We start from the raw sequence: 27,006 nt of genomic DNA, 5'->3' as shown, positions 1-27,006 counted from the left end.
AATTGAACACTTCGTTTCAAATAAACTGACTGCCTCAGCAGAAAAGATTTAATAAAAGCCAAATCTCTTTAGCAAACCGGCAAAAATAACTTCATTGTTCTGTCAGGAAGGTGGAAATAAAATCTGAAACTAATAACATATTTTAGCCTTCCGTAATTATGCGGACGAATTTTAATTCACTTGATAGCTCCCGGCCACAAAAATCCGTTTTGTTATCATTTAACGTGAGAGCAATAAACGAAGAGGAAACAACAAAATCACTGAACGTAAACACAGGTCATGTGGACGCTGCCCACCTCCCCACCACAACTCAAGACTGCTCTGTGCATCATCCCCAGATTTACTATATTTCCGAACCGAGGCAATATTAAGCAGTGGCGCCCAGCCACACTTCTGGAACCAGAAGCGGGAGAAGGTACAACTCATACGCGACTCAACTGCGCATGCTCAAGAGCCCGCCCGCAACAGCTCAAACGAATCTAATTTAAACAGTTGTCACGTCACGTTCATCGGAGGCAGTTTGTTGTTATACAGCATTGCATAGTCTTCCTAAAGCCGTTGACACACTTTGCTGTTGGCAGACGCTTGTATGAGCACTGTTTTGTTTTTGTATACGGTGCATTTCCTTTGCAACTTAAGTTTTATTTTCGTTTTCTTTTTTCTCTCGTTCATGTTTTGTTGCTGCAGTATTATTCTGCAGTAGCGGGATACAGTAATATCCTTTGTTAGAGTATTGGTTCTTACCAGTCAGAACACAAAAATTTAACTGAAAGCTAAAACAATGAAAAATTCCCGGAATTCTAAACAATTCCCGGGTTTTTCCCGGATCTCCCAGGTCATATACACCCTGTCATCAAAGGATTTATTCCAAAAGTTCAAAAGTTTTCTTTATGTTTCGTGGGTGCTTGTTGATGACTCAACACCTCTGCTATTCTGCGAGTGCTCTACTTTACTCCCAAATTATTTTTACATTCTGCTAGAACTCTCCACACTATACTTCTTAATTGTGTTAATCAAGGGGAAAAAATTACCTTCACTGAGACAATATTACATTAATTGAGAAAACAGGCAACTCCTTGCAGTGGGTGCAAATAGAATTGTCAAGGAAGTTTACAATTGGTCTATACGCAATGAAGTTACACCGGACATAAAGAAAACAAATACCACGAATTTCGTGTTGAAGACAGAAAGCAACATTGTTAAATTAGATGTAGATGGTACCTCTCCAGATTGTGTAGTAAATGTGGAATTTCTAGGTATGAATATTTATTCTTGGTTGATGTAGTGTCACACACAAAGATACTTGCAAACAGAATTTCAGCAGCATGTTATGCACTTACGGATTCTGTCGTCATTAAGTAAGTCAGTATCTTTTAGTTGCATACTATCCATGAGCATACTCAGTTCTTATCTTTGAATAAGTGCTCATTGTAATCTGCTCAAAGCATTGGGGATTAAAGCTACACCATGTGAATTCATTTAACAATCAGTAAAGCATATTAAAAATTACCTCGATAATTACTGGATGAACAGCTCTGTTCATGACCATGGAACAAAATATCTGGACTGAACTTAAATTTACCAAGACACAATAACCATAAAACTCAAAACAGAATTTTCTCTTGAAGCACAAGATTTTGCAATTCATTCCCCAATCAGATTTAAGAGATGTCTAAATCAACCTTATTTAAGATGTTGTCAATGAGTACTTATAAATCAATTCATTCTACGAGGGCATACTGAAAAATAATTCCCCTGAATTTTTCATCCTGTTCTCAAGATCGGTTGTGGTATTACATGTCATGCATATTGTTAGGTCAACTTTCCCACTTCACTGATACAAGTTAAATCCTCTGGGGCTAGAGGGATCTGAATTGTAGTTTGTAAAATGGCGGTGTTTAATGTAACTATGTCAGTGTGTAAGAAACAGAGTACTGCAATCGAGCAAAGAAACAGTGTTGCTAACCTCATCATAGGTGACAGCCTCATCGTATGTGACAAAGCTGGAAAGTAGATTGTATACGGCAATCAATGAGATTCAGCAGAATTGGGCTCATGAACTTGTCACAGAACATCACTGGATAACACACACAAAGCTTTTAGGCATGAGTGGCATAACAAAAGTGCTTGTACAGGTCATAATCGCAGAAATGGAGTACAGAAAAGTGCGTACAAGATAGGTGTCTCGAACGGTCAATCCCAACATTAAACAGAGGAGATTGGACATCTGTCAACAACTTCTTTTGCATTTTGAGCCTTTGGGTGATGGGTTCAACATTGTGACAGGTGATAAAAGCTGGTGTCACCATTTTGATTCCAAGAACAAGAAAGCTTCAATGGAGTTCCACTACAAAGGATCACCTACACCAAAAAAATTCAAGACCATGCTATTATCACGCAAAATCAAGCTCACAGTGTTCTGGGATTTCAAGGTGTGGTGCATACGGAAGTCATGCCTAAAGGCACCACCATAAATTCTAAGGTACTGCAAGACCATCAGAAAACTGAAAGCACAAATTCAAAGAGTTCGTTCACATATGGGACGCCCTCTCCTTCAGAATGACAATCCAAGACCATGCAAGAGCACTGCGATATCTGCACTAATCCAAAGTCCTGGGTTGACTGGCATCGATTATCCTCCGTACAGTCCCAACATGGCACAATGCGATTTTCATTTGTTTCCAAAACTTACAGAACACCTTCAAGGAACTTCACTTTGTTAGTGACAAAGCAATGCAAGCAGAGGTGAGGTTGTGGCTATGTCAACAAAGCCAAACATTCTACGGTGACATTAACAACAAACTGGTATCACATTGGATGTTTTTGTCCCCACGGTCATAATGTTGAGAAATAAATATGTAGGCATGAAGAATAAAGATGTTGAATGTTCGTAAAGTTTGTTTTACTTAAAAAGCTTAAACGGCTGCAAATAAAAAATTCAGATGCATTACTTTTCAGCACAGCGTCATGAACAGTGAAGATTACTTAGATAACACAGAGCAGAGGTTTAAATTGAAAAATAATGCAAGTAAACAACAACACCACATCTCTGACACCACATCTCTGACAATTTACATCACACTTTTGTACTACAATGTCTTCTTTTTTTTCCTTTCTGGCAAAGTCACTCAATCTATACTGGATAAGCTACTCTAAATCTCCACAAACAATATTACAAACATCTTATACTCTTTCTGAGCTCAACATCTCATTCATGTTGGAGGGATATCAACTCAACTTTTCAGGCAAGCATATTGGAAGTTGCAGTAACAAAATAAAGGACATCATTGTAGCCGAGGTCCTGATGTCAACTGTTTGTGCATGTAGCATCGCATTTTGAAATAATATATACAGAGGCTGTCCCAGAAGGAATGGTCAATATTCAGAGATACAACAGGACCACTCATTTGCAGCAAGAAACATCATATGTACATATGCCCTACTCCAAATAGTTTTCGATACCAAACATATTTAATCGACACTTGTTTTGGGGCTAGTGGTGCAGATGTGTGTGTTTTAGTCACCCAATCTTTTAAACATTTTATTCTTGCCTGAACTACCTTTCTGCTTTCAGCCTCTTTGCTTGGCGTGTCTTTCTGCCAGTGAACATGCAGTTGTTGATGATGTGTTGCAAATGAAATGGTGTGAGGGATGAGAGAGTATCAGAGAGAAGCAATGGTTAACAGTGTTTGTACACATACTGGCTAAAATGCAGCAAATCTACACTAATGAAGGATATGCAGATATGGTGTATTTTATAGCTTCTACGATGTTAGTGCTCCTGCTGCTGCCGAAGAATGCCATCAGTGCTTTCTTACACGCCGAATTCCTATCAGAGTTTTCAGCACATTATGTGAAACAAGATACTCTTTCAAGTTCCCATTTTCCTTCTGAACATGTAGTTCAAGAACATGTGCAATAGCAACACGTTGTTGAAATGGTGCAATGCAGTCCTCCTGATTTGCAGGACTAGTTACACAAGATTGAACAGATAGTTAACTGTGACCTTATAATAGGAAACATCCTGACATTAGTTTGAAGTAATTTATGGAAACCATGGAAAACAACCAAAATCAAGATGGTTATATAGAGATTGGAACCTTCACCATCACGGATACAAGGCCAGTCTGTTTAAAATAGTACAACATAATTTGGATTACCCGTTGTGTAGAATACTGTTTTGTGAAGAAGTTATTTAATAATTGCCCTATAAGTTTCAAAACTTGTGTAAAGAAACAAGACTCTCCACATCCAAAATTTTCTTCCTCAGCCTAGAAACAGTAGAATTTCAGTGCCACCCATGGATTATGGCTAGATCTTATATCTCTCATAACCTCAGGGGACCCTGATGCAGTTTGGAATTCCTGTGTGATGGTCTGGATAGATGTCTACCTATTACACATTACGATCCTCTTCAACTGTCGGCGGTCTCTGTCAGTCAACAGGCGAGGTCGGCCTGTACACTTTTGTGCTGTACGTGTCCCTTCTAGTTTCCACGTCAATATCACACTGGAAACAGTGGAGCTATGGATGTTTAGGAGTGTGAAAATCCCGTGTACAGACATATGACGCAAGTGACACCCAATCACCTGACCACGTTCGAAGTCCATGAGTTCCGCAAAGCACCCCATTCTGCTCTCTCATGGGGTCTAGTGACTACAGAGGTCGCTGATATGGAGTACCTGGCAGCATGTGGCACCACAATGCACCTAATATGAAAAACATATGTTTTTGGGGTGTCCGGATACTTTTGATCACATAGTGTGTGTGTGTGTGTGTGTGTGTGTGTGTGTGTGTGTGTGTTTCACTACATCACTACCTACTACAGCCGAAGATCTAGTAAACCCTATATTTTCTCAAAAGCACTGAACCTCACAATTAGTGAAAATGAATTAGCTCTACCAAAAAGTGGATACCAGAAACACAAGCTGTAGGAAAACAGAATAGTCATGAGACTGATGCCTGCCTGAAATACTTTTATCCTCCAGCACCACTCCTTTCAGATCTCTTCAGATTGGAACTTAGTCTCTTACAATGTCCACTTCTTTTATCATTGCTACCTATGCCAACCATTCTTCCTTCCCCCTTCCTCCCTCTCAAAACAACAAAATGAATGAACGGAAAGAAAATTTAGAGCTAGGACTACATCAGCTGAAACTGTACTCTACCTTCTTAAGTTCCTCTTGAAAAGCCTCACTGCTTTCAATAAACTTCTTCTTCTTAGCTTCAAACTTCTCTTCAATTTGTTGAAGTTCTGCCTCTAATTTTTTCTAGAACAGATGTATCACATCAGATAACTATATGAAAATAAGAAGACAGATTCTATGGAGTATTCACACATACCTGGTGCATTGTTAAGGACTGAACCTGTCGTTTTAGGACTTGCATGCGAGCTGTAGTGACAACAGAGCGTACATCAGGTACAACAGCATCAGAAAAAATTTCATTTATTAAGCGATGATTCCTAAGGTAGCGTGCATATGCTACATGTTTGACTGAGTACCCATCATCTTGATCTAAAAGAAAAAGAGAACAGATGTTTCAGAATTTTCTTGTCTATACCTGATGAAACACTAATCATTTTATTTCTGATCAATGTAAAGCAACAAAAAATTTAAAGCAATTGAGTGAAAACTAAAACAGCATTATAAATAATACATCAAAATGAAGGTAGGAGGACTAATGGTTGTAACAATAAATAGATGAATATACATGGTCCAGTCACATTACTGTGACCACCGCCTTTGTCTGAAGTCAATGTGCAATAAACACACACAATTGTCAGATGGCAGCACTAGCAGTTTATAACGAGTCACCCTCCTCTAACATTATGCTTTTTTTTTGTATGTGCGGTTGGATATGGGTGTGTGTGCGAGTGTATATCTGTCCTTTTTTCCCCCTAAGGTAAGTCTTTCCGATCCCGGGATTGGAATGACTCCTTACCGTCTCCCTTAAAACCCACATCCTTTCGTCTTTCCCTCTCCTTCCCTCTTTCCTGATGAAGCAACCGTTGGTTGCGAAAGCTTGAATTTTGTGTGTACGTTTGTGTTTGTTTGTTTGTGTGTCTATCGACCTGCCAGCGCTTTCGTTTGGTAAGTCACATCATCTTTGTTTTTAGATATATTTTTTTTATATATATAGAGATAACTGATACCATGTATGTTATTGATTCTTGCAATTTTTTTTTATCTCAGCTGTTTCACTGGAAGAATTCATATGATTTTGTATACGATGTATCATATTTCAGGCTAAAATGTATAAGAAAAGAAATTAATGTGTTACAATCAATATGTACTAACAGTTAAAATTGCTCTCGTTTGAAAAATAATTGAAATTACAAAATTTGTGGCATACTTAAAATTCACATTATTAATTGCACAATCTAATGCTAATTATTAAACAGTGCTGTCTTTATCATAATGCAGAAGTGGAGCAATTACCTAAAGTTCAAAATGGCATGATTATTGGTTTTTGGCCTAAGAGTGAAAGCATTTCCGAACTGGCTAAGTTTGGAAATAGTTTTTGTGCCGCCATGGTTAAAGCGTGCCGTGGATGGCAAAATGGCACTAACCAAAACCAGTGCTGAAGCACCTGTGGTGCACCACATGCCATAGATGATGGGTGAACAACAACAGTTGCACAGATGTGTATGGCCAAATAGACCTGCAACTGTTGAGCAACTGATCGCTCAGACAAACCAAGGGGCAACAGTGTCTTCTCAATGCCCATTCAGTGGTTGCTGCTGTATTTGGACTTCCACAGAATGCACCTGGTTTATGCACCCACGTTGACTTCCGTTCGCCGATGATGGAAGCCGGAATTTGCACATCAATATCACAACTAGACAGCACTGTGTGGCAACAGGTGGTTTTTTTCCAATGAATCACATTTACTGCTCCATCGGACGAATAGTCATTGATGTGTACAGCCGGCCGAAGTGGCCGTGCGGTTAAAGGCGCTGCAGTCTGGAACCGCAAGACCGCTACGGTCGCAGGTTCGAATCCTGCCTCGGGCATGGATGTTTGTGATGTCCTTAGGTTAGTTAGGTTTAACTAGTTCTAAGTTCTAGGGGACTAATGACCTCAGCAGTTGAGTCCCATAGTGCTCAGAGCCATTTTTTTGATGTGTACAACGTGAAACGTGTGAAAGCAAACACCCAGCAACAGGAGGGAGCATTATGGTCTGGGGAGTGTTTTTGTGGCATTCTCTTTGTGATCTCATCATTCTGATCAGCAAAAGAGATCAACAAAAGTATGCATCTATACTTGGAGACCATGACCAAACCTACATACAGTTTCTTTTTTCTCGGCATGGCAGTATCTACCAGCAGCACATGGCAACATGTCACACAGCTCGCAGTGTACATGCATGGATCGAAAAACACCCAGGTTGAGTTTACTGTACTATTCTGGCCACTAAGCTCCCCAGATTTAAACCCTATCAAAAATCTGTGGGGCCACATCAATTGGGGTGTTCGCGCTATGGATACTCAATCGCCAAACATAGCACAGCTGGCCACAGCACTGGAGTTGGCATGGCTCCAGATCCCTGTTATTACCTTCCAGAACTTCACGGACTCTCTTCTCGCAGCAGTCCATACTACATGGTGGTTATGCAGGTTTCTGATTGGCGGTCACATCGATGTGACTCGACAGTGTATTTCTTACACAGTTTCTCTTGTATCTGAGCATTCAATAAATACCATAACACCATTTAGACCCAACCTGGCATGTCAAGATTCATCCAATGCGTGCACTTACTAAATTTGTGAGTTTATGCAAACACAATTAGCTAATAGTTGCCACTTCTGCATTTTAGCTGTGATAAGATCTCTCCTTTGACCTCGCAAGGTGGTGCAAAACATACTGTATGTTCTTGATGATTTATAACTTACTGCCATCATCAGGAAAAGTAGTAAAAAGGTACTGTGTCTAACTTTTATCAATTTAGCTCTTTTTAGCTGTACTGAAATACAAAATAATCGTATTTCTGTAATCATGATTTTAAGATTAACAAAATATTACAATAATTTTTTCCCATGTTACTGAAACTTATCACAAGCAGAAACAGTATTCCAGTACATAGTTGACCAGGAACCATTGTTGTCTGCTGCAATTTCTGTATTTTCATTGTCAGTCTTCTCGGCAATGCAGTACGTTATAGACATGTCTTCTAAATATCCAGATTTTGCTGAAGCAATTGATGATATACAGTCAGTCAAATGCATTATCAATCAGAAATGCTGCAAAGAAATATGGAATTCCATGAACTACCTTGGGAGACCTTATAACGGGAAGACAAATGGGAAAACACGGAAAAATGTTTGGGTAATAGCAAAACATTATCCTTACAAAAGTGGACAGAATGCCAAACTGTTCAGAAACAAATTTCCTGGAGAAGAGTGGGTGGACAGTTTCATTCATCAAAATGTCATGCTGTCAATGAGAATTTCCAGAAACATCTCTGCTAAGAGAGCAAAAGTATCAGTTTTAAACAGTCAGCAACAATTTATTTTATGTTGTATGAAGGAATTTTTATTTTCTGCGTTTGAAATAATTACTTAAAACATATGTATTTTAAGTAATAATTTCGAGTGTATACCCGTCCTTTTTCCCCCCTAAGGTAAGTCTTTCCGCTCCCGGGATTGGAATGACTCCTTACCCTCTCCCTTAAAACCCACATCCTTTCGTCTTTCCCTCTCCTTCCCTCTTTCCTGATGAAGCAACTGTTTGTTGCGAAAGCTAGAATTTTGTGTGTATGTTTGTGTTTGTTTGTGTGTCTATCGACCTGCCAGTGCTTTCGTTCGGTAAGTCACATCATCTTTGTTTTTAGATATATTTAAAAATAAATAAAAATAAAATTAAAAAAATATCATTTCACAAAGTGACAACATATACAACTTCATATCTAAAAACAAAGATGATGTGACTTACCATACGAAAGTGCTGGCAGGTCGATAGAAACACAAACAGACACATACATACACACAAAATTCAAGCTTTCGCAACAAACTGTTGCCTCATCAGGAAAGAGGGAAGGAGAGGGAACGACAAAAGGAAGTGGGTTTTAAGGGAGAGGGTAAGGAGTCATTCCAATCCCGGGAGCGGAAAGACTTACCTTAGGGGGAAAAAAGGACGGGTATACACTCGCGCACACACACACATATACAGCCACATGTGAAAGCACCCACGTGATTTACCAACTGACCTGCCTACACTGTGATACATTCTATGTGGGAATGACCAGCAACAAACTGTCCATTCGCATGAATGGACACAGGCAGACAGTGTTTGTTGGTAATGAGGATCACCCTGTGGCTAAACATGCCTTGGTGCATGGCCAGCACATCTTGGCACAGTGATACACCGTCCGGGTTATCTGGATACTTCCCACCAACACCAACCTATCCGAACTCCGGAGATGGGAACTTGCTCTTCAATATATCCTCTCTTACCGTTACCCACCAGGCCTCATTCTCCGCTAATTTCAAGTTGCCGCCACTCACACCTCACCTGTCATTCAACATCATCTTTGCCTCTGCACTTCCGCCTCGACTGACATCTCTGCCCAAACTCTTTGCCTTTAAATATGTCTGCTTGTGTCTGTATATGTGTGGATGGATATGTGTGTGTGTGCGCGAGTGTATACCCGTCCTTTTTTCCCCCTAAGGTAAGTCTTTCCGCTCCCGGGATTGGAATGACTCCTTACCCTCTCCCTTAAAACCCACTTCCTTTCGTCTTTCCCTCTCCTTCCCTCTATCCTGATGAGGCAACAGTTTGTTGCGAAAGCTTGAATTTTGTGTGTATGTATGTGTCTGTCTGTGTTTCTATCGACCTGCCAGCGCTTTCATATGGTAAGTCACATCATCTTTGTTTTATATATATATATATATATATATATATATATATATATATATATATATATATATATTCAGGTTGACACAGAACTATTTTGCACAGCTTGAAGAGACTCTAGAGGGTTATCACAGCCTCCTAACATGCTAGATCATGATGAGACCAATCTAGCTGAAGAACCTGGTAGAAAAGTTTGTATTTTCAAGCCATGAACCAAGTATCCAGAGAGAAGAACGAACCCTTCTAAATCAGCAACCACTATCAAGTTTGCTGGTGTAGCCAATGTCAAAGGCCTGCCAGCATTTAGAAATTCGAACAGCTGTGGGATACCTGGACACAAGGAGGGCCTTCAAGAACCAGATATATGGAGTGAAAGCAGTGCTGGAAGACAATCTGTCTTCTCATTTTTCATTAGAGGTGCTGAAAATGTGTAAGAAGCACAAAATGAAATATACCTCCCTCTGAACGCCACAAATTTGCCGCAACCTCCAGACATGGCATTTTACAGACCTTTAAAATTGGATAGAGATTAATATTGACAAAATGGCACCAGAAAGCAAACAGAAGACAGACTTCAGTTCCAAAAGACATTTTCCCTGCTCCTCTTAGCAGAGACCATCAATGTAGATGCAGCTGCCAACTTAAAGTCTGGATTCTGAGCCTGTGCAATTTCCCTTTTGAGTAAAAAAAAGTGCTTAATAAACTATTATTATGACAGTCTGGTATGGCAGTGTCTCCAGAATCTCTGTCCGCACTGGCACTGCTACAATGAACCATAAAATTGTTCCAATGCATGACGTGAAAAATCACCAGGTGTCCGAAAAAGGCAAAGAAACATGGAAACTGGGCCAAGAAGAAGTGTTCCTAGTGCCAGTACTGAAGGCAGAATATCTCATCCAAATGTAGAAATCTCTCATCCAGTGTCAACTGTGAAACAAAGAAATGTGAAAATATGTAAGATAATGCAGATGAGAAGGAAGAACAAACCTGTAATGTTCGGATACACTATTACTGTTGTCCTGCTAGCCAACTTGTTTAAATATCTGGATGTAATGTTGCAAAGTGATATGAAATGGAACAAGCATGTGAGAAATGTGGTAGGAAAGGCAAATGATCGACTTTGGTTTACTGAGAGAATTTTAGGAAACTGGTTCACCTGTAAAAGGAGACTGCATATAGAACACTGGCATGACCTATTCTTGAGTAATGCTTCAGTTTTTGGGATCTGTAACAGATCAAATTGAAGAAAGACATCAAAGCAATTCAGAAGTGAGCTGCTAGATTCGTTACCAGTAGGTCTGAACAACACGTAAATGTCACGGAGACGGAGATGCTTCAGGAACTGAAATGCGAATTCCTGTAGGTAAGGTGATGTTCCTTTCAAGAAACACTATTTTGAAGCTGACTGCCAAATGATTCCACTGTCGCCAACATACATTGCGTGTAAGAACCACGAAAATAAGATACAAGAAATCAGGGCTCATATGGAGGCGACATATGGACAGTCATTTTTTCCCTTGCTCTATTTGCGAGTGGAACAGGGGAGGAAATGACTAACAGAGGTACAGAGTACCCTCCACGACACACCGCATGCTGGCTTGCGGAGTGTCATGTAGATGTAGAAGCAGAAGAGAAGTCATGGAAACTAACACAAAAATAAAATAGTCAGAATGTCAGGATCCTAGTGATGGGGATGAAGACAGGTGGTAATCCACTAAAGATTCATCATATGAATGGGCTGAAGAGGAGGTAACAATTTTTATGACCCTTTCAGATTCCTGTTCAAATATCCTGAGACAGCGGATGTGAGTCTTGTTGACTATGATCAAATAGAAAGACAACTTCAGCTTCTGTTTCTTTGGAGAGCAAAAGGAAGTTTTAAAATTTGTTGCAAATTTCACGACTACCGTATTTACTCAAATCTAAGCCGCACCTGAAAAATGAGACTCGAAATCAAGGAAAAAAATTTTTCCCGAATCCAAGCCGCACCTGAAATTTGAGACTCGAAATTCAAGGGGAGAGAAAAGTATTAGGCCGCATCTCCAAATCGAAACAATGTTGGTCCATTGTAATATGAGACACAATTTAGGTCGAATGAATGACGATAGAGCTACAGTAGTTTGGTTCGAGTCATAAGCTTAGAAGTTAAGCTTTACCAGGTAGCCACAGCTATGTGTCAGGCGCTCCGTCCGTATTTATATGGGTACCCTTCCTTTTTCACGTGCTTCGTCTGGTTTGAACTGATTGCTTATTTTTCTTTGATCTGATAAGTCCCGTTTTCTTTGTTATAGGTGTTTACGTCACTCTAAGCTGAAGATGCATTACCGTACTGTGTCATGCATTGTTTGTCGCATTCTGATAATGAGTGTTTATGGCCTGTCACTGCTCGCGGCATGGCTTCCTTTTGTGCACGCTACCGCCGCTTACAACTAAAAAAAAAAAAGCGAAACAATGGCAAGAGACTGCTATTTGTTGTTACTTACACTGCTGCTTTCTTTGATAATGATCAACAAGAACCAAATAATAGACTGCGTATGATAGAACATATTCTGAACGAGAGTTTAGCGAAAAATTTTCTCCGTTAGAAAATCTTTGCAGATGCCTCTTTAGTGCATTACATTCTGCACAGGAATTAGAGTCATCTTAGATTTAAAAATCTAGTCAATTGCCGTGCTTCATTTCTGACTGTATCACTATTACGCATAAGAATAATACGAATATAAACATAACATGATATGTATGTTCTTCCGCGTTTGCTTTTCTCTCACTCTACTTTCGCAGTTTATTAGGCAGACAGAATTTAAATGAGATAGCAACAAACACGAAAGAATACATGGCAAAATATTTATATTCGTATTATTCTTATGGTGAAGAGAATACTGCATGTGATTCACAATTCATAAAAGTTCCTATTAGCAACCATCTCTTCTCACAAGCAGAAAAAATTCAGAACGTGGGTATGTTTGTCAATATGGCCAACTCTTAACAGTCTCGCCAGTCGGATTTTCGTAGTACATTGAAACGCTGCAACATTCGGAGATGAACAATACGGAATTTGTATTTACTTCGATGGATAATGTATGAAAATGCAGTGGTCGAAACTCGAGGCGGTGGAAAAAAAAACTTGTCTTCTACCTTTTTTTTAAATTTATTTACTGACGCAGAGGTTTTGGCGCCAGTATTTATCTTTGTGCCTGCAAAGCATGCCTGTGTAGTGCTACATATATTCGACGGCAGAAGTTAGTTGTGGTGGCACCTACCAACATTTTTCAGAACTTCCGCTTACTTTGCACTCGATTCTAAGCCGCAGGCGGTTTTTTGGATTACAAAAACCGGAAAAAAGTGCGGCTTAGATTCGAGTAAATACGGTATGATATTAACTAGGAGCTCACATGGAGGTAAAGCATATTTACTATATTTTTAGGGCCATTGTATTAATTATTTCAGTAAAAACTTTGATAATATTGTGTGTAAGTTGACAATATTTTACGTCTGAGAATTGAATAAATTGAAATTCATGTTATGATGTTTATAATGTATGCTCTTAAAACGTCTTGCGGTCCACATACTCCGATCCTAAAATTCGTATTTAAAAAATTAGGAAATAAATAAATACAAATAAATAACAATATAATCCAATAGGGATGCCAATATCGATTGGAATGTGTGTGAATATTCATAAAGTGGTAGTCAACTTAACACTGAATCCTGGGGTGAATCAACTGGTGCTTAAAATGTTTCCTCAGTGACCGTGGAAGATAATAAAAAGAAAATGACAGGAAACAGTCCTTTTGTTGTGAGCTACAAGATACTATTTTCAGAGAAAATGGAGACCACTTTGTCTTTCAAGTAGCGTCAAAAATACGAACAAAGCGATTAACTCTAGAAGACCTGGTGGTACAGAATTTGAGAAAAATTTTGAAAATTAAGATTTCTTTAAACAAAAAACTATAATTTATCTTACATTTGCAATACTATGGATGGGCATCTAACAGTGAAACACCTCTGTGATTTGTTTAATTGTAACTATTTGTCTGTGAGATTACTCTTGTAATTTCAAACTTTCCACAAACAGCCATTGATGAAATTCCGTGTGATTCACAGCCAAAGAATAACACACACATATGTAAAAAGATCATTTGTGACACCAACTGAAGTAATATCTGTAGCTAAGAACCACTTGATTAAATTACTGCTAGAACTCTTGACAATCACGAACTGCTAAACAATTTAGGCCAAGAAAAACATGTTGGCATTTCAGAAAATTAATCATACAGTTTTGCTTTAAAACCCACAGAGATGACAGCACACTTATGCTCTGGCAATACCACAATTTTGCCATGAATTTATTTTTCATGGACGTTAATTCCTCCTAAAAGTTAAAACTCAAAATCAAGGAAAAAAATTTTCCCGAATCTAAGTCGCACCTGAAATTTGAGACTCGAAATTCAAGGGGAGACAAAAGTTTTAGACCGCACCTCCAAATTGAAACAAAGTTGGTCCATTGTAACATGAGACACAACTGAGGTTGAATGGATGAAGATACAGCTACAGTAGTTTGGTTAGAGTCTTAAGATTAACAGTTAAGCCTTACCAAGTAGCCATTGCTACGTGTCAGGTGCTCCGTCCATATTTATACAGGTACCCTTCCTTTTTCATGTGCTTCGTCTGGTTTGAATCAATTGCTTATTTTACTTTGATCTGATAAGAGCTGTCTCTTTGTTATAGGTGTTTACGTCACTTCATGCTGAAAATGCATTATTGTACAGTGTCATGCATTGTTTGTCGCTTTCTGATAATGAGTGTTTACAACCTGTCGTCGCACGTGGCATGGGTTGCTTTTGTGTGCGCTACTGCGGATTACAATTAAAAAAAAAAGATAGGAATTGTCTCATAAGCAAAACAATGCCAAGAGAGTGCTATTTGTTGTTACTTACACTGCTGCTTTCTTTGATAATGATCAACAAGAACCAAATAATAGACAGCGTATGATACAAGATGTTCTGAACGAGAGTTTAGCAAAAATTTTTCTCCATTTGAAAATCTTTGCAGACGCCTCTTTATTACATTACATTCTGAATTAGATTCATCTTAGATTTAAAAATCTAGTCAGTTGCCGTGCTTCATTTCTGACTGTGTCACTATTCAGCTTAAGAACAATACGAATATAAATGTGACACGATATGTATATTCTTCCGCTTTTGCTGTTGTCTCACTCTAGTTTCGTAGTTTATTGGGCACACAGGATTTAAATGCGATAGCAGCAAACACGAAAGAATACACGGCATAATGTTTACATTATTCTACCTTTTCTTTTAATTTATATACTGACGCAGAGGTTTTGGCGCCAGTATTTATCTTTGTGCCTGGAAAGCATGCCTGCGTAGCGCTACATATATTCGATGGCAGAAGTTAGTTGTGGCGGCACCTACCAACATTTTTCAGAACTTCCGCTTACTTTGCACTCGATTCTAAGCCACAGGCGGTTTTTTGGATTACAAAAACCGGAAAAAAGTGCGGCTTTGATTCGAGTAAATATGGTACTAGTTGGCAAGCAAGGAAATACACATGATAAATACACGATGTGTGGGTTCTAGTATTAAATGTAGATAAGTATTCTCGGGAGAAGAGAGAGCAGTGGAACATGCAAACTGCACTCTAACACTCTTACTCCAAAAAGTTTGGCAATAATTTATACCAAATCACACTAAAGAAAAATGTGTATTTCATTAGCGTGGAATGCTTTCAGCTTCTTTAGTATGCCGAAATGTGATACAAATCTGTGAGAGTTTTAATACAACACCAACACCACCACCACCACCACCACCACCACCACCACCACCACCACAACAACAACAACAACACTGAGTTCATTACTAAATTATTTGTCTAGGAACAGCAGTGCCTACTGCGACACATGCATGAGGGCTTTCAAAAACTAAGGTGACTTCAAATTGCACAGGCAATGCACATTTGATTATTGATCTTTTTTTTGTTATGTTGGTACACACGTCCCGAACATATGTCCACAGTTTCAAGTGTACAACATACTTCGTTTGTTTTAGACAGTTAGAAAGGTCAGATGTGTTTTAGTGTACTCTGCTATTTTTGATTATTATTAAAAAAAACTGGAGCAAAGAATTTGCATCAAATTTTGTGCAAAGAGTGGAATCAAGTACTCTAAAACACCTGAAATGTTGACAATGGCATATGGTGAGTTTGCTCTAAGTATATATAAAAAAAGTTTACAAGGGGTCAAGCTCTTTCAAGATGGCCGAGAAGATGCAAATGACAAACCTTGCTCTGAACATACCAGCACATCAACAACAGATAATAATGTCGAAGCTGTGAAAAAAATTGTTTTGGAAAATAGTCGAATTAGTGTACGAGAAGTTGCTGAGGATGTTGGCATATCGGTCAGCTCATGTCATGCAATTTTTTCAGATGTTTTGGGCACAAAATGTTTGTCAGCAAACTTTGTTCCAAAACTTCTCAACTTTAATCAAAAGAAACATCCTATGATCACTGCTCAGGAGCTTTTCAATTACGTCAATAATGATCCTGATTTGCTCAAAATGGTCATAACTGGTGATGAAACATGAGTTTATGGTTATCATGTCGAAACCAAAGGCCAGTTGTCCCAATGGAAGCATCCAAGAGAGCCAAGACTGAAAAAGCATGCCAAGTTCGATCAAATGTCAAAAGTTTTGCTCACTGTTTTTTTCAATTACCATAGCGTAGTGCATCATGAATTTTTGCCTCAAGGTTTTACGGTCAATAATGAGTATTACCCTGAAGTTCCGCACCGCTCGCGAGAAGCAATATGCAAAAAAAGTCAGGAATTGTGGAAAAACAATTCACGACTTTTGCGCCTGCTTATTCATCATTGCTTGGGAGAGATTTGTTGGCCAAAAACAACACGACAATCATGCCTCAGACACCATATTCACCAAATCTGGCCCCCTGTGACTTGTTTCTGTTCCCAAAACTGAAGAGACCTGTGAAAGGACAAAGATTTTCAGTGATTTATGAAATAAATACTGCGTCGCTGGAAGTACTCAAGACTGTACCAAAAAGTGCTCATGAGAAGTGTTTCGAGGATTGAAAGAAGCGTTGGCACAAGTGTACTGTATCTGAGGGGGATTACTTTCAAGGGGACAACATGAATATTGATGAATAAATAAATATTTTTTTAATAAAAATATAAAGTCACCTTACTTTTTGAATACACCTCGTATGTTTCATATGGTGAAACATCAGGAAGAAGTTTCTTGCTTATAAATTAATTTAACCGAATAACCAAAAATTTTAACTTATCTGATAACTGGGTGTTAGGCAAAAGCCGTCAAATGTACTTAGAGCAATATTCAGGAGAACAACTCCCTGTGTAACATAGTATTTCTATATTTCTTCCACGTATCAGGTGCAAATGCTTACATTAGAATGAATGAAATAATAATAATAATAATAATAATAATAATAATAATAATAATTATTATTATTATTATTATTATTGTTATTATTTAACCACAATAATTATTATTTTTTAACAATAATAATGTCAATAATGATAAACACTACCATCCCAAGTGATAGCAGGATCGACGAGGAAGAACTTAAACTTGCTTTATTACATGACTTGAAAATCAAACGACAGCAATTCCGGTGCAAAACAGTGGAAGTGTCCCATTGGTTTGATACACTGGGAGCTGTGTTGATCTTAGTGGACACTTGAAAACGATTGGCATGGATAAAATATCCATTTGCCAACTACAAAAAGCCACTTTACTGGAATTTGCACGAATTATCCGCTGATACACCACACAGTCTTAGACATTAGGGAAGTGGCCAAATAGTGATAAAATATGAAAACCAGCACACTGAACTCATTTGCTGCACTTACTGTAGTATAATAATAATAATAATAATAATAATACTCTGATGAAGGACTCATCCGAAAGCTGGTAATGTTCTGTATGTACCTGTCAATGACTCAGTATCTGAATTGCTCTGCGAGTTGTTGCCATCCCTCCTTAAATTACCTATGAAAATATTGGTGTTACAGATGACCCTCATGAAGACCAATAACAAAAAAATCTTCATGCAAATAAACTTTGTCAGTTATCTCTATAATTCCAGTTTTGCATGAAATATAGTATCATCTATCTGAACTATAGTCAGATCCACGAATGATGGCAGTTCGTGCAGGTCGAGACAAGGATGGGGAATGCAATGTTGTCGGTTCCAAGCGACAGTTGAGGTACACGCATACGCGTGCTTTGCACTTGATGTAAGTGTGCATCCTGCAACTTATTATGTCTCTCACTTGCTTGTGTAGAATTTGTCGCTTACTGTCACCATCAGCCATGACAACTCACAACAAATGGGGTAAAAATTCACTAAATAACTCACTGTCATCATGTTAAATAGTCGCACTGCATACAACACTCACAGCACAGCACTCAGAACACTGCTGTATGGTCATTGGCTGTCGTAGAATGTGTGACGTAGGTGCGCAGAATAATCCTAAACTTGACCATCATCGTTCGTGACTGCAACTATAGCTAGAAATGCCATCAGATTGACACTCAATGAGAGTTTATACAAATTCTGAAATATAATACAGTTGAAAATAATCAGTTTTGGAAAGTATAACTGGATAGATAAAAAATGTACTCGACCAACTGATGGTAGGAGAAAATACGAAAGTTAAAGAAATGTCAAGCTTTGTACCAATGGCTCCTTATTCTGGCACATGGATCGAAGGGGATGAACAGGAGTGAAAGAGAAGGACTGGCAAGGTTTACAAAATGGGAAGGGTTACAGAAACATTACACATAACTCCAGGTCAGGGGACACTTGCTGATAACACTCGCCTTACTCGAGATTCATGTGACTTTTCCGTAACTCTGATTTCCTAAACCTCGACAGTTCTTTTATCTTCATCCCTCTTCTTTTCCCTTAACCGTTCTGCCAGGAGCAGCAGCAGCTACTGGTTTTGAAACCTTGCAAATTTCCTTAACTTTTATGTGTGTTTTCTCTTGACCCTATCCAATTATATTTTTTAAAAATATTGTTGGATGTTTTTTGAAGCACAGGGGTTGTAGAAGCACTAGGCAAAGCAAAATGTTCCAAATGTTAAAAAATGTTCCAAACAACAAAACTTTTTTTTTTCAGATCCTTTCGACACTGTTACCCATTCCTGATAAAATTCTTCATCCAATAATTATTTTAAACATTTCTGCTCAATTCATAAATAAGATGATTAAAAAATCAAGGAAGATAATCAAAATATCTTGGATCATCACAATGGACGAACTTGAACAATATCAGTTCTATAATATACCTTCTTCATCTTCTGCTGGTTGAATATCAATGCGCCTGTCAGCGGCAGTTTGTTTTGCCTGCCCGCCTGGCGTTCGTTCATGTGTTTCTCTTTCTTCTGCTGCTTGCTGGGCTGCAATTACATAACAAAATATTTTGTTCATTGCCAGTTACAAAATATAGGTTTACTAATTTAACCATTTAAAGGTATACCTGCTTAAGATGCAAGACGGGGGAAAAACACTGAAAGTTACATTACGATAAAGAACATTTCATTAGCTATAAAAACAGAATTATTATGGCACTCTGGAATAACATTATTAATATGTATCTTTACTAAGATGTCATTAAACTGTTGACAAGAAAACTAAACTTTCTGGGGCTAATTCAATTTATTTGTATGTAACTGTTGTATTCAAAATGACTTATCGGCAGGGACCTTTCGAACAGCACTAACTCAGCAAAAAGACAGTTATTGGTAATAATAGATATGTTTAATGCTATAAATGTATGCCACTGAGGGTAATGAATCTTTTATGAGTATCTTGTTTAGGATATGAATTGAATAATTTTTCCACAGCTGCTGATCATTCCTCTGACAAATATTGTCAGTTAAAGAGACGTACAATATGAATGAGACTATAATACTATGAGTAGTATTTGTGATTTCTGAACTGTTGTTATTTGTGTTTGTTATGTTGCATTTTTTGAAATCCAGCAGTGGAAATATTTCCAGGATTAACAAATACGAAAAATAAACACTGGCAAGCATACATACAGTTTCAATTATTTTGAATGAAGGTTATTCACAGCATGAACTAACTGTACAGAATGATTACAATTTTCATGTGACATTTTTTATGTCACATACACCTGTACCACGCAGAATCATAACATTGTACATTTTGAAGCAGAGTGAAAGACACACTTTCATATCAAATGTCTTATGCAGTTAAATAAGCACTCTCATGATGCATTTATCCAGTTGACTTTCTCTTTTAACTATGTATGGCTAAGGACTTGTCACTTAAAAAAAACATTATCTGCAAGATGATTTACAGTTATTCTGAAACTCTGCTTATAATGTGCGACAAAAAAATTACAGCTGTAGTGTATAAGATGTGCAGAGAAGAAGTCATACCTGAAAAACACCAGTGAAATCTGCAATACACGATATCTGATTATTAGTGAATCACTCTCTTTGTAGAGTACAACAGTTGAAATAATCATCAAAGTGCAGAGCAACAGTTCTTAAAAACTTTCAGGAATATATTAGTGCAAGAACATAAACCACCAAAGATAGCAGGAGTATTAGACAAGGATTCTTGTCCATAAATCCTCATCAGTGTAAATGAGAAGTGGCAAATCTGTACCTTAAATTTATTTGTTGATTCTCTGTTATGGCATTTCGGATGTTTTGCCAAATATCTGCCACAGATAAAATCAATTGACCCTTTAATTTTTCATATGAATTAGTATTTGAGTTGAAGACAACTGTGTCTCAGGCTGTTTCTATATGATACTTTTTATGTGTCATACTGAAGAGACTGCAGAAGTCTACATGCAATTGTAAGTAAACAATATCTACACATGATAATTTAAACAATTTACTGCTTAAAACATGGAATTATTGTACAACACAGATACAGGTAATATAAATTATGCAACACAGCATGCCAAGAAACCACATAGCAAACAAAATTGTTACAACTGTATATATCCAAACAGAGTGAAACTAGTTAACCTTTATAGATACCACAAAAATTAGAAAGTGAAGGATTCCAAAAATTATGCACTACCATACAGCCAAAACAATTCTGTTTTGCACAGATTGCCTGACAATAAAAAGTTACTAACTTCTGTATTTCATTGCACTGAATTTTATGATTAGGCAAAAACGTGGGTTAGGTACACAAAACTGAGAAAGCTGTTAGCTTATTAAACAGTACATAAGCAGCAAGTAGCTTACAATTTCAAGCACATTATGTTCAATAATACTTTTAATTTCTACACCCAAACCACATTACTTTAAAAAGAACTGAATGATGAAGGATATGTCAATGAAAAGAATTTTCTTCTAAAAGAGAAAGCCAGTATGAAACTATTGGTAACTTAGTGAATATTTTATTTGTGTAAGAGAATCACTTATTCTCAAACCTCAAACTTATTTTTATATAAAAGATAACACCAATGGTCTACTTTTTTGGCAACTAAGTAATATTCGTTATTACTGAGATTTGAATTACAACGTACGACATATACCGGTAATAAAGAAAAGAGTCAGGGAATGGAGGTGGGTGGGGATTATTCTAGTTTTCAATTCTGGAACTTAATGCATTGCAACTACGTTATCAAGTCTTCTAAACTGAAACGTTTTTCCCACTAGGGGAAGCAATATTACTAACTCTGTGCAAATGGGCACATTACTTGTCTCATATTGAAACCAGTGCTCAATTATGTTCCGATGGCAATGTTTAAATATATTGTATGATATGGTGAAAGCCATACTTTTTGCACAGCACAAACTACATGTCATCTAAAGTTCATGAACGTGTGTTCTGCACAAGCCTATTATTTAACTGTTTAAGGGAAAAAATGTGGAAAACAATTTTTTCTGCAAATTTCAACAAGTTGCATTTTCTTCACAACCTCCTTGCGACTCTTCTTAATGTTAACCTATTCGAAACCTATGAAGTGACTCACCTACAATCCAAATGTGTAGGGAACAATGGACGCTACTTATCTATTAACGGGTTTGATTCCCAGCTGGATTGAGGATTCTCTCTGCCTGGGGACTTGTGTGTGTGTGTGTGTGTGTGTGTTATCATCATCATCATCATCATCATCATCATCATTCATGGCAGTGGCTAGATTGGACTGTGTGTGTTAAAAAAAAAAAAAAAAAAAAAAAAAAAATTGGGCTGTGTAAAAGTTAGGACTTTCAATACCAGTTACGCAGCTGACAGACAATTCAATGCAGAAAGTATCTTATGACTAGTCAGAAGGAGAAATGGTGGACGTCCTGTGCATTCTCAAGGAATACAGAGGGCATGTAACATTTTGAACAGAGAAATGAACACACACAATTGTCTATGATCTCAAACGGACATCTGTTCGAAGACAACCACCAATAATGGAACACACTTGGGATGTACACAAATTTGCATACTTTATACATGACATTTTCTGGCAGCACTGTCACCAAGACAACTGATTCCAGTTACACTTGTCACAGTGTAAACCACATTGTCTGGAGCCAAAGAACACTTGCACAATTGTATGGTAAGACAAATAGTTCTTAAGCAATGATGAAGTGTAGCTTTCATTCTGACAATTACAACACAGAATTAGTACACATATCCAGTTATACCCATCTGCATAATTTTCTTTGGGGGAGGGTGGTGAGGAAAAGGGGATTGTTAGTTAATTCAGAAAGACTACTGCTTTGTTTCATTAGCAACAATATTACATAATGTTTTCTGAACAAGAACTTTGCACCTGTTGAATGACACCCTGATTGTGCTCTAGTAATCAATTAGCTGCACAAATGGCTATCAACAGTATTACAGTAGGGGACGGAAGGTGTAACAATGTGGAATGTATTAAGGTAAAAAGACATGTTTTCATTATATTGGTACACACTGCAGAATGGTTAGGTGTCATGATAATCAGCAGAATAGTTGTGTTTAGGCACATATTTAAAGTAAGTGTGATTCACTCATGTGTCAACCAAAGGACTCTGCCATAAATATATTTTTAAAAAAAATCTATTTTGTGTAGGTGATTGTCATAGGAAATTTGCTGAAGTTTTGTAAGTGTGTGCTCCTTAATTTTAAATAGTTAGTAAATGGCTGAGTGACTGAATTTATTCATACTGTATTCATATTGAAGGTGATTCTTATGATTGCTTCGAACTTGCAACCACAGATGACAATGTGTAAAAATGTGCAACACAATACTGGGTTATTGGCAATTAGAAGTGTATGAAATAATATATCAGACATTTCAGAAGAAAGACTATGGCATTTTCTATACAAAAGAATTAACCGTGAGGAGCTTTCTGCAAGAAGTATGTGACATTTATTCAACATCTCCCAAAGTAAATGTGAGAATCAAATTTTCAGCAAACATTAGCCATTTTAAAAACAATTCAACTGATATTGTGTGTGTATTTGCTAATTTTAATGACCTGTGGATTCACCCCCTGCCCCTCCTTGCAGAAGGAAATTATAGATGACAGATGGCAGTCTTGTACCAAAAGAGGCTGTGCAGATTTAATTTGGCTGAAAGGTTATTTTCAACGTTTTGTGAATTAAAATTCTTTCCCCACTGACTACCATGACAAGCCTTGTAGACTTAAAGGGTGCAAAAATGTATGAGACAAAAACTTTGTTTGCTGAGGAAATATATCAACAGTGTAATGCACCTAGGCATGAAGGTACTGTAGCAATGGGAAAATGGATAAATCTGAATTTCAAATTAATGGAATATCTACACTAACTACCAGATTTGATATCCTTTGACATCCACAGAGAGCCACATACAAGGAAATTTGTAGTTGGAAAACTAAGAATCTTGTGAAGAGGCACAGTGACGTATTTTGCACAACTCCCGTAATGATACATCACTTCCACGATGAAATCCATTCACTGTAAAATCCTTACACTAAGTGCATTGGCCTCAAACAGGACTATTTTTAAAAAGCTAAGTGCATGTTTATCTTGTAAATATAATCTTTTACACTAAGTCCAGAGATGACCTTGTAGACTTTGAAAGAAATGAATTTGTCACTGAGATCTCTCAACATTCAATATTCATTAGTTCAGACGAGACTGATCAAATTTGTGATATTATGTGAAATTTGCTAATCAAATAAGACTTCATAAAATTCACAGAAGAAATTATACAAGTTTCTATTATTTCTCTCCACTATTAAATCACATTTCAGCTTTATTATTTTGTCAAAGCAAGTAAGGACTGTTCTGACCGCAGTCCTGACATGATTTATCTACAGAAAATCACACCGCTGATTTGGAATCTCTCTGTATTACTCTATCCCTTCCTCCCTAGTGTGTGTGTGTGTGTGTGTGTGTGTGTGTGTGTGTGTGTGTGAGAGAGAGAGAGAGAGAGAGAGAGAGAGAGAGAGAGAGAGAGGGGGGGGGGGAGGGGGGGGTGCGAGGTGGGTGGTATACAGCCAAGTAACACTGGCTTTGGCTTTCTTTGTGTCCAACTGCAATACAATTTCCACTCTGATCACATGAAACATTCACCAGCACTGTACATCAGTCTTACCGTTCACAGTTGCTTTGCACAGTGCACCGGGCGGGGGGATCCTCGACATATCTAGTTGGCAAACACTTCATGAGCTACATGAGCAAGACGATGATTCCCACTTCAATAATTACACTTCTTCAAGGGAGTTTGTATACTCTCTGTGCTGCTCTCAAAACATTCCTACCAAAGTGCCAAAGAAAAAACACGTTAACTACATCCCTGGAAGTGAGAGCAGGCACATGTTATTCGAAAGAGGAAGGGGAGGAGGTTAGTTCACTCGTGGTCACACTTATTTGATTTCGTCACTCTCTCAATAAAGAATCAAAGGATCTGTTCTCAGAGGGCCTAGTTCCTTTGCGGCTAACTTTTCCTGGTAGTTTACTTTTCTGTTCCCAGAATAAGACTTTCACTCTGCAGTGGAGTGTGCACTGAAATGAAACTTCCTGGAAGATTAAACTGTGTGCTGGACTGATACTTACACTCGGGACCTTTGCCTTTCACAGACAAGTGCCGACTGAGCTACCCAAGCAAGACTCATGACCCGTCCTTATAGCTACACTTTGCTGTTAGCATTTAAAATAGATTCAACATAGTTCAGTTTTACACTGCACATGAAAGTGAATTACCGAACAGTAAACAACCAACTCAAAACACAAAGTGCCATTTGTGGAAATGATTAAACTCAAGCAGTAATGTCTACCAACATGGTCACTTAACTAGAATACAAATGAGGCACTAAGATCCATAAGGGCCTGAAGCACACAACTGCCGATCCCACATTTAAGTGAATATCAGAGAAACCAGTGATACAGCTATTCGTGAATATTCATATAATTTGTGCCTACATCACAGATAAACCTGACTCACCATAAGATAAACAGATTTCAAAAACATGAATAAATGCTACAGTCCCACAATCGACGGCGATGTACTATAGGCCCTTACTATTGTCAGCACACCAAATGGATTATTGTATGACAAAATTCAAAACTTTATATACTGTAACTCATTTAGAGAGCCACAAAATAGGTTTACTGTCAGTACAACTTTAACATACAGGGGGAGAAAAATTGTGTCATGAATTTCTAACCCTGGATACCTGGTGTCAGTAGGAACAAAAATAGCTAATGTTGTGTAGGTTAACAACGCACAATTTTTAAACTACGGAAACTTGGCGCCACGCGCTATGATTGGCCGTGGGATTCCCTGTTGCTGGATGCTCAGGACAACACATGACCGCGAATGCTTTGCCTGCTAGAGATAGCGATGTATCCAAGGTGGCCCACATGCTCGGTGGTAGTGTGCCAGGCTTCCACTCTGGAGGCGAATCAAGACAGGGTCCCAACACATCCATTGTAGTTCCATGATAAGAAGTATCGGGAACAAACCCAGCAATAGCAGTTAGTTTGCTTACAGAAAGCCTTTAACAAATTGTGTCAGCCGCGAAAAGGGGCTTTTTTTCACTAGGGCATTGATCCATTAATTCCTCTGTTTGTAGGTGGTTCGCATCCGGGTGGGTGAGGTCTGGTGATCATGGGGGCTATGTCCTATGAGCACCTCTGCCAATTACCCAGCCGTGGAAGAGTTCATTTAAATATCCACGCACAGCACAACTGTTACGTGCGTGCACCCCATCATGCTGCAACGACATGAGGTACTGTCAGGAACTCGTGCAAAATGTCACAGAAACCACCGGCGAAACCCTAGCCTATGTTCATAGTCCACCACAAGATTTAGGTCTTCGACAGGGTTGAAACTAAATGGATGCTGGCCGTCATCCCTCAAAACCTCCTAGACTAACAGATGAGTGACCTCCACGTCGTGTCCAACTACTCGAGTACTTGTCGAAGTGCTCGAGAACAGTCTCTTCAAATGCAGCATCCCATCGTGTTCGAGGTATTCCGGCATAACCATGATATGCCGCTAAACATTTGCAGGTGTGGGTGGCATGGCAGTTTGCTGGGTACTGTTCCTCATACAACCGTCGAGCTTCATGCGCATTACCGCCAGCTGGTCCATAAACAAAAACCTCTTCAAACGAACACTGTGCCACCATGCTTACTGTATAACGAAATTGTAGGGTGTGTGTGTGTGTGTGTGTGTGTGTGTGTGTGTGTGTGTGTGTGTGCGCGTGCGCACTCCGAAACAAAGCGTACATATGAATGCTTCTGACATGAGGTGGACACAAACAGCAAGACCTATTCTACACATGTACGTAGCACATTGGGGCTTGAAAGGGCAAGGGAGGTTTGTTTCTGTGAACCGGCAACCATAGCGCTGCCTGTCAAATGACGAATGGCAACAGGGCAATCCCATGGCCAATCGCGCCAAGTTTGTGTAGTTTAAAAATTGTGCGTTGTCGACCTACATAACACTAGTATTTTTTGTTCCTACTGGCATCGGCTATCCAGTGTTAAAATTTCACGCCAATTTTTCTCCATCCTGTACACTGACGTCTGATCTAATTTTATTACACAATGTGTGAATTAGCATATCTGAGGCGTGATCTATAATCTAGCAGGATTTATGTGAAGCGAACGGGGATAAAGGCCTG

General features: G+C 38.4%; 1 protein-coding gene across 5 annotated transcripts in view; it reads right to left on the bottom strand.

Annotated features, from left to right (window-relative positions):
• LOC124622618 (SWI/SNF-related matrix-associated actin-dependent regulator of chromatin subfamily E member 1) overlaps window positions 1–27,006 on the bottom strand; it is a 105,607-nt gene that overhangs the window by 18,702 nt on the left and 59,899 nt on the right. For all 5 annotated transcript variants that reach the window (XM_047148382.1, XM_047148386.1, XM_047148384.1 and 2 more), the window contains 3 exons: window positions 19,201–19,311; window positions 5,344–5,516; window positions 5,169–5,270 (listed from right to left, as the gene is read on the bottom strand). In XM_047148382.1, coding sequence (XP_047004338.1) covers window positions 5,169–5,270; window positions 5,344–5,516; window positions 19,201–19,311 — 386 coding nt within the window. The remainder of the gene's footprint in view (window positions 1–5,168; window positions 5,271–5,343; window positions 5,517–19,200; window positions 19,312–27,006) is intronic.

Source organism: Schistocerca americana, chromosome 7, assembly GCF_021461395.2.
Source record: "Schistocerca americana isolate TAMUIC-IGC-003095 chromosome 7, iqSchAmer2.1, whole genome shotgun sequence".
In the NCBI taxonomy this organism is placed as follows: Eukaryota; Metazoa; Arthropoda; class Insecta; order Orthoptera; family Acrididae; genus Schistocerca; species Schistocerca americana.
This window is presented reverse-complemented; position numbering and strand designations above follow the sequence as displayed.